Consider the following 12,850-nt stretch of genomic DNA (forward strand, 5'->3'; position numbering starts at 1 on the left):
GTAATCATAAAATTGATTAAATTACATTTTGTATTCCTATCGATCTACATAAACTAATGGAAAAAAATATAGAACTTTTTTTTTTAAATGACTAACATAATACAAAATGAGGATGTATCAATTGCGTATGTCTTCACACCTGGGAGTTAATACTTAGTGGAAGCACTTTGGCTGCCATTACAGCTGTGAATCCTTTTGAAAAAGATTCTTCCAACCTTGTACAACATACTGTATATCACTTTTTTGGGGTCAAAATTGCTGAAGTAAATTTGGATGGGAATCATTGATGGACAACAATATTCAAGCTTTGTTTCTGATTTTTAAGCTGATTTAAGTCAGGACTGAGACTGGACCATTCACGAACATGCAACACCCCTTGGAAAGCCATTCTAGTGTGTTTTTGGCATTCAAATTTGTGTAATTGTCATGCTCAAAAATAAAACTCTATCCCAGGGTTCAATTTTCAGAAGAGGAAGACTTAACTTTTTACCTGGGGTCTGTTCTCATTTCTTTTGATTTTATCACACTTCAGTATATGCCAGTGACAAGCATACCCATAACATGATGCTGCCACCACAATACCTAAATACAAAGAGATCAAAAACATTGCATTCACTCCACATTACTGGCCTGTATGATAAAGTGAAAAGAAGGAGCCTGTGTTAAAAATTCCATTACAAATTTTCCGTTCTGTTATCCATTCTAAATCAAAAACTACAGGTTTGGGTCAAATCAAATACAACAAAACACAACGTGAAGCCCTCTCTATTTTGAAATATTGTGGTGGCAGCATCATGTTATGGATATGCTTGTCATTGGCAGGAACTGGGGAGTTTGTCAGGATCAAAATAAATATGAAAGGGGCAAAGCCCAGGTAGAAAGTTAAAGGAAAACCACTTTCAAACGGTGCTCACCATTCTTCAACAGTCTTTGAAGTATGTTTGCTTCTGTTTGGTGGGTATGGCCTGATCCGTATGGATGTGACCATTTGAAATGTCAAAACTTGTGTGCAGCACACTACATACACATTAACCCTCTAAGCCACCATAATCACACAGTTTTTCAACTGGTCGATCAGTACAGTACCGTTTCTGTTTTGTTGTACTGAACGCACCTCTTGTGTGTCTATCTGGGCCAGGGAAGATGAACTGGGAGAGCAGCGGGAGATAACATGAGAGTTCATCTAAAATGATATTACAAACACATAAAGCTCATTGTACAGGGGCTATTTACTGATTTATCAGTCTCACCTCAAACCCAGTACAGACTTCTCAATGCATTATTCATGTCTAGCTATTTCCTCTGAGACGCATTCTGTTTGACGTTAAGTACCGCCGCATGAAATGGGGCGGCAGGGTAGCCTAGTGGTTAGAGCGTTGGACTAGTAACCGGAAGGTTGTGAAACCTTCAAACCCCCGAGCTGACAAGGTACAAATCTGTCGTTCTGCCCCTGAACAGGCAGTTAACCCACTGTTCCCAGGCCGTCATTGAAAATTAAGAATGTGTTCTTAACTGACTTGCCTGGTTAAATAAAGGTAAAATTAAATTAAAAATAGCCTACAGCGTCCTTACTTTTCCTGAACTTTATCTGTCTACTCTGCTCTCATGCAGTATGTATTTTTGGTTAGTTCTAGAAGCTAGAAGCTAACCAGCTAACTAGCTACAAGCTATTTAGTCATTGTTAGTTTTTTTTTACCTGGATAACACTCGCCAGGCCAGCTTCCCTGCCCCATCCACCGCTGCCCCCTGGACACTGATCTCTTGGCTACATAGCTGATGCACGCTGGACTGTCCATTAATCACGGTACTCCATTCTGCTTGTTTGTTCTATCTGTTGGCCCCGTTGCCTAGTCTACGCCATTTTACCTGCTGTTGTTGTGCTAGCTGATTAGCTGTTGTCTCACCTACTGTTTTAGCTAGCATTCCCAATTCAACACCTGTGATTACTGTATGCCTCGCTGTATGTCTCTCTCAAATGTCAATATGCCTTGTATACTGTTGTTCAGGTTAGTTATCATTGTTTTAGTTCACAATGGAGCCCCTAGTTCCACTCTTCACGCCCCTGATAACTCCTTTGTCCCACCTCCCACACATGCGGTGACCTCACCCATTACTACCAGCATGTCCAGAGATACAACCTCCCTCATCATCACCCAGTGCCTGGGCTTACCTCCGCTGTACCCGCACCCCACCATACCCCTGTCTGCGCATTATGCCCTGAATATATTCTACCATGCCCAGAAACCTGCTCCTCTTATTCTCTGTCCCCAACGCTCTAGGCGACCAGTTTTGATAGCCTTTAGCCGCACCCTCATACTACTCCTTCTCTGTTCCGCGGGTGATGTGGAGGTAAACCCAGGCCCTGCATGTCCCCCGGCACTCTCATTTGTTGACTTCTGTGATCGAAAAAGCCTTGGTTTCATGCATGTCAACATCAGAAGCCTCCTCCCTAAGTTTGTTTTACTCACTGCTTTAGCACACTCTGCTAACCCTGATGTCCTTGCTGTGTCTGAATCCTGGCTCAGGAAGGCCACCAAAAATTCAGAGATTTCCATACCCAACTATAACATCTTCCGTCAAGATAGAACTGCCAAAGGGGGCGGAGTTAGCCTGCAAAGTAATGTCATACTTTCCAGGTCCATACCCAAACAGTTCGAACTACTAATTTTGAAAATTACTCTCTCCAGAAATAAGTCTCTCACGGTTGCCGCCTGCTACCGACCCCCCTCAGCTCCCAGCTGTGCCCTGGACACCATTTGTGAATTGATCGCCCCCCATCTAGCTTCAGAGTTTGTTCTGTTAGGTGACCTAAACTGGGATATGCTTAACACCCCGCCAGTCCTACAATCTAAGCTAGATGCCCTCAATCTCACACAAATCATCAAGGAACCCACCAGGTACAACCCTAACTCTGTAAACAAGGGCACCCTCATAGACGTCATCCTGACCAACTGGCCCTCCAAATACACCTCCGCTGTCTTCAACCAGGATCTCAGCGATCACTGCCTCATTGCCTGTATCCGCTACGGAGCCGCTGTCAAACGCTCCCTAAAACACTTCTGTGAGCAGGCCTTTCTAATCGACCTGGCCCGGGTATCCTGGAAGGACATTGACCTCATCCCGTCAGTTGAGGATGCCTGGTCATTCTTTAAAAGTAACTTCCTCACCATTTTAGATAAGCATGCTCCGTTCAAAAAATGCAGAACTAAGAACAGATACAGCCCTTGGTTCACCCCAGACCTGACTGCCCTCGACCAGCACAAAAACATCCTGTGGCGGACTGCAATAGCATCGAATAGTCCCCGTGATATGCAACTGTTCAGGGAAGTCCGGAACCAATACACGCAGTCAGTCAGGAAAGCTAAGGCCAGCTTCTTCAGGCAGAAGTTTGCATCCTGTAGCTCCAACTCCAAAAAGTTCTGGGACACCGTGAAGTCCATGGAGAACAAGAGCACCTCCTCCCAGCTGCCCACTGCACTGAGGCTAGGTAACACGGTCACCACTGATAAATCCATGATTATCGAAAACTTCAATAAGCATTTCTCAACGGCTGGCCATGCCTTCCGCCTGACTACTTCAACCTCGGCCAACAGCTCCGCCCCCCCCCGCAGCTCCTTGCCCAAGCCTCTCCAGGTTCGCCTTTAACCAAATCCAGATAGCAGATGTTCTGAAAGAGCTGCAAAACCTGGACCCGTACAAATCAGCTGGGCTTGACAATCTGGACCCTCTATTTCTGAAACTATCTGCCACCATTGTCGCAACCCCTATTACCAGCCTGTTCAACCTCTCTTTCATATCGTCTGAGATCCCCAAGGATTGGAAAGCTGCCGCAGTCATCCCCCTCTTCAAAGGGGGAGACACCCTGGACCCAAACTGTTACAGACCTATATCCATCCTGCCCTGCCTATCTAAGGTCTTCGAAAGCCAAGTCAACAAACAGGTCACTGACCATCTCGAATCCCACCGCACCTTCTCCGCTGTGCAATCTGGTTTCCGAGCCGGTCATGGGTGCACCTCAGCCACACTCAAGGTACTCAACGATATCATAACCGCCATCGATAAAAGACAGTACTGTGCAGCCGTCTTCATCGACCTTGCCAAGGCTTTCGACTCTGTCAATCACCATATTCTTATCGGCAGACTCAGGAGCCTCGGTTTTTCGGATGACTGCCTTGCCTGGTTCACCAATTACTTTGCAGACAGAGTTCAGTGCGTCAAATCGGAGGGCATGCTGTCTGGTCCTCTGGCAGTCTCTATGGGGGTGCCACAGGGTTCAATTCTCAGGCCGACTCTTTTCTCTGTGTATATCAATGATGTTGCTCTTGCTGCGGGCGATTCCCTGATCCACCTCTACGCAGACGACACCATTCTATATACCTTCGGCCCGTCTTTGGACACTGTGCTATCTATCCTCCAAACAAGCTTCAATGCCATACAACACTCCTTCCGTGGCCTCCAACTGCTCTTAAACGCTAGTAAAACCAAATGCATGCTTTTCAACCGGTCGCTGCCTGCACCCGCATGCCCGACTAGCATCACCACCCTGGATGGTTCCGACCTAGAATATGTGGACGTCTATAAGTACCTAGGTGTCTGGCTAGACTGCAAACTCTCCTTCCAGACTCATATCAAACATCTCCAATCGAAAATCAAATCAAGAGTCGGCTTTCTATTCCGCAACAAAGCCTCCTTCACTCACGCCGCCAAGCTTACCCTAGTAAAACTGACTATCCTACCGATCCTCGACTTCGGCGATGTCATCTACATAATGGCTTCCAACACTCTACTCAGCAAACTGGATGCAGTCTATCACAGTGCCATCCGTTTCGTCACTAAAGCACCTTATACCACCCACCACTGCGACTTGTATGCTCTAGTCGGCTGGCCCTCGCTACATATTCGTCGCCAGACCCACTGGCTCCAGGTCATCTACAAGTCCATGCTAGGTAAAGCTCTGCCTTATCTCAGCTCACTGGTCACGATGGCAACACCCATCCGTAGCGGGTGTATCTCACTGATCATCCCTAAAGCCAACACCTCATTTTGCCGCCTTTCGTTCCAGTACTCTGCTGCCTGTGACTGGAACGAATTGCAAAAATCGCTGAAGTTGGAGACTTTTATCTCCCTCACCAACTTCAAACATCAGCTATCTGAGCAGCTAACCGATCGCTGCAGCTGTACATAGTCTATTGTTAAATAGCCCACCCTTTTTCACCTACCTCATCCCCATACTGTTTTTATTTATTTACTTTTCTGCTCTTTTGCACACCAATATCTCTACCTGTACATGACCATCTGATCATTCATCACTCCAGTGTTAATCTGCAAAATTGTAATTATTTGCCTACCTCCTCATGCCTTTTGCACACATTGTATATAGACTCCCCCTTTGGTTTCTACTGTGTTATTGACTTGTTAATTGTTTACTCCATGTGTAACTCTTTGTTGTCTGCTCACACTGCTATGCTTTATCTTGGCCAGGTCGCAGTTGCAAATGAGAACTTGTTCTCAACTAGCCTACCTGGTTAAATAAAGGTGAAATAAAAAAATAAAAAAAATATAGGTGAAGCTTATCAGCAAAAGTGATAATGAATGACATAACAGGCCATCTTTGTTCTGAAATTCAATTTTATTACAATCTGGAAAAAAAAGGCCTGGCTGGTTTTGGATACATTCTGTACATTCTATACATTAATTGGAGGTACTCAGTAAGCACATTCAATACACACTTATCTGGATTGGAAATGGAATTAGACCCTAGTGGATTCACAGAGATCCTAATTCCTAGTTCTGCTGTAGGAATTGTTACACAACCAAAATTCCCCATTTAACAACAGCCAAAGGTCACATCAAAAGGTCAGTGTGCTCTGGCTGGTCCCTGATTTGGCCAATGGTAGGTCAGCCATGCTGATTTTTAAAGGCATAATCTGTCAGATTTGGAGATTTCCAATGGTAATTTGAATTAATGACATATATTACAATAATGTCGTATGAGCTCAGTACAACTGTCATAACCCAATATCTAAGGTTGCTATTGTTTTTTGTAACAATGTAAAGGTTCAAAATATCAATAAGCTCCATCCATCAGCTCAAGTAGCAGGATCCGGCTGTTGAAATCACGTATTGTGCATTTAACAGTCCACAGGACATGCTTTTCATTCCTTTGGCTTTAACTCTTCACATGATTTCTGTGTAAACAAGCAAATAAAGTAATCCGTTCTTCCCCAGTCAGAGGTTTTCCTCATTGCTAATGTGTCTGACATGTTTGTCATTCCTTGCAATATACTTATTGATTTATTTTTTTATCATTCAGTGATTCATCCATAATACACATAGGTTTGTATCAATCAACATGTAAGATGTAACTATATAACACATAAAAGACAGAGTTAAAAGCTAAGCCATTGATCTTTTAACTTGTGAAATACTTTGTTTATCCCTTCTGCTAAAGATGTCAATATTCTGTTTCCATTGATTAAGCAAAGCAGTAAAGAGTTGGTATTAACTTCACTGTAGTCTTGTGAGTCTTACAGTAAAAAATTATACAACTTCCTGATCAGTTAGAATAGAGAACATGGAAAATCTAATGGAACTTTGTTTTACAGATCAATTGCTCAGCTTCTCTCTGAACCGTTGAGTGAAGTAGAGCTGGACTTGCTGTCCTGCCTGTCAATCTGTTGATAGTGGTTTGGATTGGTGGAGAAGAGAAAGGCACAGTATTCGGGACATTGTCAGGGGCCCTCAGGGTCCTTGCAGCTCAGTTCTTTAACAGATGCATTGGCCTTCCTTCCTTTCTTTTTCCTCAGAGAAATTGGTCAGATGGGTGTGGGGGAGGGCGGGAAGGGGGAGGGGCTCTGCATGAGGGTGGGGCCTGAGAAAAAACAGGTGGAGGATTGGGTGGAGCAGCAGGTAGGGGAGGACTTACAGAAGTTGGGGGCAGAGCTTGGTTTGGATGGGGGGTGTAAGGAGGGGGGGTGATGCAGGACGGAGGGGGAGTGGATGGCAGGGGTGGAAGAGTGGAGGTGGGAGAGGGGGGCATGTGGGAGAGGTTGCCATGTGAGGAAGCGTGACTGTAGGTGTGAGGCAGACTGTAGATTGGCGTTGAGGGCTGGTGGTAGATTGGATAACGAGGAGCCGGGTAGGATTTCACCCGGGTGAAGCTAATGCACCTGCCCTGTAAATTAGGAGAGGGGAATAAACACAGGGAAGAGAGCAATAAGAGGCAGTCATCAGGGCCCAGTTTATTAAACACTTTTTTCAATTTTAGCAATCGAATTCGATTAAATGTTAGAATTTGTTATTTAAAAACGAAAAAATTACATTATGAACTTCCGGATAAGGATTCAGTAATCCAATCTGACCTTGAATCAGGATTAAATGTTGATTTCGCATTTTTCAAAATTCTAAAGGCAGTGATTTAATATAGTTTTGATGCAGAAAATCAGGATAATCTTGAACCCACAGAAAGGGTGGATTTAGAAAGGTGAAAGGCACTACAACAGATATTTCAAATGTAACTAAAATGGGGAGGCTTAAAAAAAACGTTCTTTATTCTGGTAATTAAAGCTTCATTACGTTAAATTTACTGCAATACTGTGGACACCCCTTAGTAGATTTGGCTATTTCAGCCACACCCATTGCTGAAAAGTGTATAAAATTGAGAACACAGCCATGCAATCTCAAACAAACATTGTCAGTACACCTCGACTTCGGCGATGTCATCTACAAAATGGCTTCCAACACTCTACTCAGCAAACTGGATGCAGTCTATCACAGTGCCATCCGTTTTGTCACTAAAGCACCTTATACCACCCACCACTGCGACTTGTATGCTCTAGTCGGCTGGCCCTCGCTACATATTCGTCGCCAGACCCACTGGCTCCAGGTCATCTACAAGTCCATGCTAGGTAAAGCTCCGCCTTATCTCAGCTCACTGGTCACGATGGCAACACCCATCCGTAGCACGCGCTCCAGCAGGTGTATCTCACTGATCATCCCTAAAGCCAACACCTCATTTGGCCGCCTTTCGTTCCAGTACTCTGCTGCCTGTGACTGGAACGAATTGCAAAAATCGCTGAAGTTGGAGACTTTTATCTCCCTCACCAACTTCAAACATCAGCTATCTGAGCAGCTAACCGATCGCTGCAGCTGTACATAGTCTATTGGTAAATAGCCCACCCTTTTTCACCTACCTCATCCCCATACTGTTTTTATTTATTTACTTTTCTGCTCTTTTGCACACCAATATCTCTACCTGTACATGACCATCTGATCATTTATCACTCCAGTGTTAATCTGCAAAATTGTAATTATTTGCCTACCTCCTCATGCCTTTTGCACACATTGTATATAGACCCCCCCTTTGTTTTCTACTGTGTTATTGACTTGTTAATTGTTTACTCCATGTGTAACTCTTTGTTGTATGCTCACACTGCTATGCTTTATCTTGGCCAGGTCGCAGTTGCAAATGAGAACTTGTTCTCAACTAGCCTACCTGGTTAAATAAAGGTGAAATAAAAAAATAAATAAAAATATTTAAAAAAATAAAACAATGGCCTTACTGAAGAGCTCAGTGACTTTCAACATGGCACCATCATAAGATGCCACTTTTCCAGCAAGTCAATTCGTCAAATTTCTGCCCTGGTAGAGCTGTCCCAGACAACTGTAAGTGCTGTTATTGTGAAGTGGAAACGTCTAGGAGCAACAACGGCCGTGAAGTGGTAGGCCACACAGGCTCACAGAACGAAACCACTGAGTGCTAAAGCACATAGCACATAAAAACCATCTGTCCTCGGTTGCAACACTCACTACCGAGTTCCAAACTGCCTCTGACAGCAACGACAGCACAAGAACTGTTAAACGGGAGCTTCATGACATGGGCTTCCATGGCCGAGCAGCCGCACACAAGCCTAACCTCACCATACACAAAGCCAAGCATCGGCTGGAGTGGTGTAAAGCTCGTCGCCATTGGACTCTGGAGCAGTGGACCATCACACGTCACCATCTGGCAGTCCAACAGACGAATCTAGGTTTGGCAGATTCTAGGAAGCTACCTGACCCAATGCATAGTGCCAACGGTAAAGTTTGGTGGAGGAGGAATAATGGTCTGGGGCTTTTTTTCGTGGTGCACAAATCGAGATCCATGCAGAAATGGTTTGTCAAGATTGGTGTGGAAGAACTTGACTGGCCTGCACAAATCCCTGACCTCAACCCCATCGAACACCTTTGGGATGAATTGGAACACTGACTGCGAGCCAAGCCTAATTGCTCAACATCAGTGCCCGACCTCATTAATGCTCTCGTGGCTGAATGGAACCAAGTCCCCGCAGCAATGTTCCAACATCTAGTGGAAAGCCTTGACAGAAGAGTGGAGGCTGTTATAGCAGCAAAGGGGGGACCAACTTTATATTAATGCTCATCATTTTGGTATGAGATATTCGACGAGCAGGCGTCCACATACTTTTGGTCATGTAGGGTAAATGTATCCAGTCAGTTGTTATATTGAGTAGTGTCAAATAAATGCAGAAACATAACCTGGGCCTTAAAAAAAAAAAAAAACTTTATATAATGTTTACATACCCTACATTACTCATCTCATATGTATATACTGTACTCTATACCATCTACTGCATCTTGCCTATGCCGTTCTATACCAGCACTCATATTTTTTCATTTACATATTCTTATTCATTCCTTTACACTTGTGTGTGTATAAGGTAGTTGTTGTGAAATTGTTAGGTTAGATTACTCATTGGATATTCCTGCATTGTCGGAACTAGAAGCAGAAGCATTTCGCTACATTCGCATTAACATCTGCTAACCATGTGTATGTGACAAATAACATTTGATTTGATTTAGAATGACCTGGATATTGTAATCCCCTTTTTTTGCCATACAATCTGATTGATTTTGACCAAGTTTTTCAGAAAAGGATCAGATAAGATCATTCTGATCCAGATACCACAATATTAAGATCACAGAATCCAGATTTGTTTGTGCTTTGAACAGGCCTACACCTTGCCATTTATTGGACAGGTTATGGTACTACTTCTACACTGTCATAGGGGAATGGATATGAGTGAACTACACTGAACAAAAATATAAATGCAACATGCAACAATTTTACTGAGCTACAGTTCATATAAGGAAATTAGTCAATTGAAATAAATTCATTCGGCCCTAATCTATGGATTTCACATGACTTCACAAGGCTTCTTCTTTCCCACAATAAGTAAAAAATAAGTAGGGCCATGGATCAGAAAACCAGTCAGTATCTGGTGTGACCACCATTTGGCTCATGCAGCGCGACATATCTCCTTCGCATAGAGTTGATCAGGCTGTTGATTGTGACCTGTGGAATGTTGTCTCACTCCACTTCAATGGCTGTGTGAAGTTGCTGGATATTGGTTGGAACTGGAACCCTCTGTCGTACACGTTGGTCCAGAGCATCCCAAACATGCTCAATGGGTGACATGTCTGGTGAGTATGCAGGCCATGGAAGAACTGGGACATTTTCAGCTTCCAAGAATTGTGTACAGATCCTTGTGACATGGGGCCGTGCCTTATTATGCTGTTTCCAGCTACAATAGTCATTTACAACATTAACAACGTCTACACTGTATTTCTGATCAATTTTATGTTATTTTAATGGACAATTGTTTTTGCTTTTCTTTCAAAAACAAGGATATTTCTAAGTGACCCCAAACTTTTGAACATGTCCGTTAAAATTACACCTACCCCAAGACCTGTGACAATCATATCAGATCCGACCCAGACCTGTGACATTATTTAGAATTCTGGATCTGAACCCGCTCAGGTCCCGGATCGTGTCTCGGGTATTCGGGTACAAGTGGATCAATGAAGACCTCTAACAGGGAGTACAGTAGAGGGCTGAGGACACACCCCTGGGGGGCCCCTGTGTTAAGAGTCAGTGTGGAGGAGGTGTTGTTGCCAATCCTCACAACATGCGGTCTGGTCTGCCTATCAGGAAGTCCAGGATCCAGTTGCAGAGGGTGGTGTCCAGACCCAGGCTCTGACATGGAGGGAACAATAGTGTTGAATGCTGAACTGTAGTCAATGAACAGCATTCTCACATAAGGGTTCCTTTTGTCCAGATGTGTAACATCCGTATGAATAGAGATGGAAATGGCATCTTCCAGGGATCTGTTGGAGCAGTAGGTAAATTGGAGTGGGTCCAGTGTGCCTGGGCCTTGATGTGGGCCACGACCAGCCTCTCGAGGCACTTCATGATGGAGTGAGTGCGATGGGGGCGATAGTCATTTGGGCATGTCACTTAGTTTTTCTTTGGCACTGGGATGATGATGGTCTCCTTGAAGCAGGTGGAGACTACAGCCTAGAAGAGGGACAGGTTGAAGATGTCAGAGAAGACGTACGCCAGCTGGTCAGCACACACTCTGAAGAAGCAGCCAGGGATGCCATCTAGGTGTTCACTCTTTTGAGAGTTTTCCCTCACATCAGCCTCGGAGAGCAAAAGCACCTGATCGTCCGGAGCAGCGAGAGTCCTCCAGGATGGCTCGGTATTGTCTGCTTCGAAGCGAGCATAGAATGTGTTGAGCTCGTCTGGGGGGGAGGCTTCGGTGGGTACCACAGCTGGATTTGCCTTTGTAGTCCGAGATGGTCTGTAGTCCTTGCCAGATTCATTGAGAGTCTGAGTTGTCCAAACATCAATTGAGTCTGTATGAACTTTTTGCATCCCTAATGGATTTGCGGAGCTCGTACATGCTTGCCTTGTACATGTCACACACCATGGAGTCATCGGGGTTCATTCTGCTGACATTGAATGCTGCAGTACAGGCTCTAGCATGGTACGGATATCTCCATTAGTTTGGGGTATGTCCGGATTGTTTATCGTGGATACATTATCATCAACACATATCCTAATGAGGCCTGTTACTGACCATGTATTTTCCTCAATGTTAATGTATGTGTCCTGGGTGGATGAATCTTTTAACATATTCTAATTAGTATGACCAATCTCTCATTATCATCTTCATTGTTTTCCTTTCTGAATATTATGCTGACTCCATCTCGTCTTTTGTTTGGCTGTAAATCTTCAATTCAGTCATACAAAAACAATGAGATTTAATGAGGTAGCAACAGCTTATGAAAGATGGGAAGGGAGGAAATTGTGTGGATGGTTCGCCCTATCCTACTATCCACAGCTGTCATTGAGGCCATATAAAAACAAAACTCCCAGCTAGGCTTGAGTTACGGGAAGGTGGGGATGTGGGTAGTGACTAGTCATCTGTCCTTAATGGCTTCAGCAGATTTAAACACATTCCTTCAGGTTGGAGCAATATTAGCACCTCAGCTTCTTCAGCCTGTATATGCCAGGATACGTTATGCCTTCCTCACAGCCGCTCTGTCTGTACACCGTTATTATTACAATCAGCTGCAACCTTTCTAGTGGATTATTCACTGCCTGGCAGGAAGTGTTTTAAAAGCATTTGGCCCGGGCAGATTTAATGAAGAAATGGGCATTGAAGGCATTTAAAAGCTTTAATTGGCTTCCAAAATTGCCAACGTGATGAGTTTAAGGAGTTCATCAAAATTCCCTCTCCTCAGCTGCCTGGTGGAATAGTTTTGATGGAGATTTTTTTGAAAAAAACTGCTGGAAGAACCATTGCAAAAGAAAATGTAATGTGCAAAAAGAGAATAAAAAATAAAGATGGTACTGAAGCCTCCCCCTCTCTATTTTCCATTCTGTCTGCTTTGCTCCTCTGACTGTGGTCTTGGCTCCAGACCTCCTTCTTTCCCACAATTTTCCAGGGGTTTGAGTTCTTTCTGTTGAGGATTTGCAACGGAGTGGGCCTAGGCATTACATATTGTG

The 12,850-nt window shown here is 44.1% G+C and overlaps 1 protein-coding gene across 1 annotated transcript in view; it reads right to left on the minus strand.

The window, feature by feature from the left end:
* Nucleotides 1–5,610: 5,610 nt before the first annotated feature.
* The window catches only part of antxr1b (ANTXR cell adhesion molecule 1b), a 35,377-nt gene continuing 28,137 nt past the window's right edge, over nt 5,611–12,850 (minus strand). Inside the window, exon 19 of the mRNA XM_031803153.1 lies at nt 5,611–7,174. Coding sequence (XP_031659013.1) covers nt 6,803–7,174 — 372 coding nt within the window. The 3' untranslated portion in view covers nt 5,611–6,802. The remainder of the gene's footprint in view (nt 7,175–12,850) is intronic.

Source organism: Oncorhynchus kisutch, linkage group LG23 (genome assembly GCF_002021735.2).
Source record: "Oncorhynchus kisutch isolate 150728-3 linkage group LG23, Okis_V2, whole genome shotgun sequence".
Classification (NCBI taxonomy): Eukaryota; Metazoa; Chordata; class Actinopteri; order Salmoniformes; family Salmonidae; genus Oncorhynchus; species Oncorhynchus kisutch.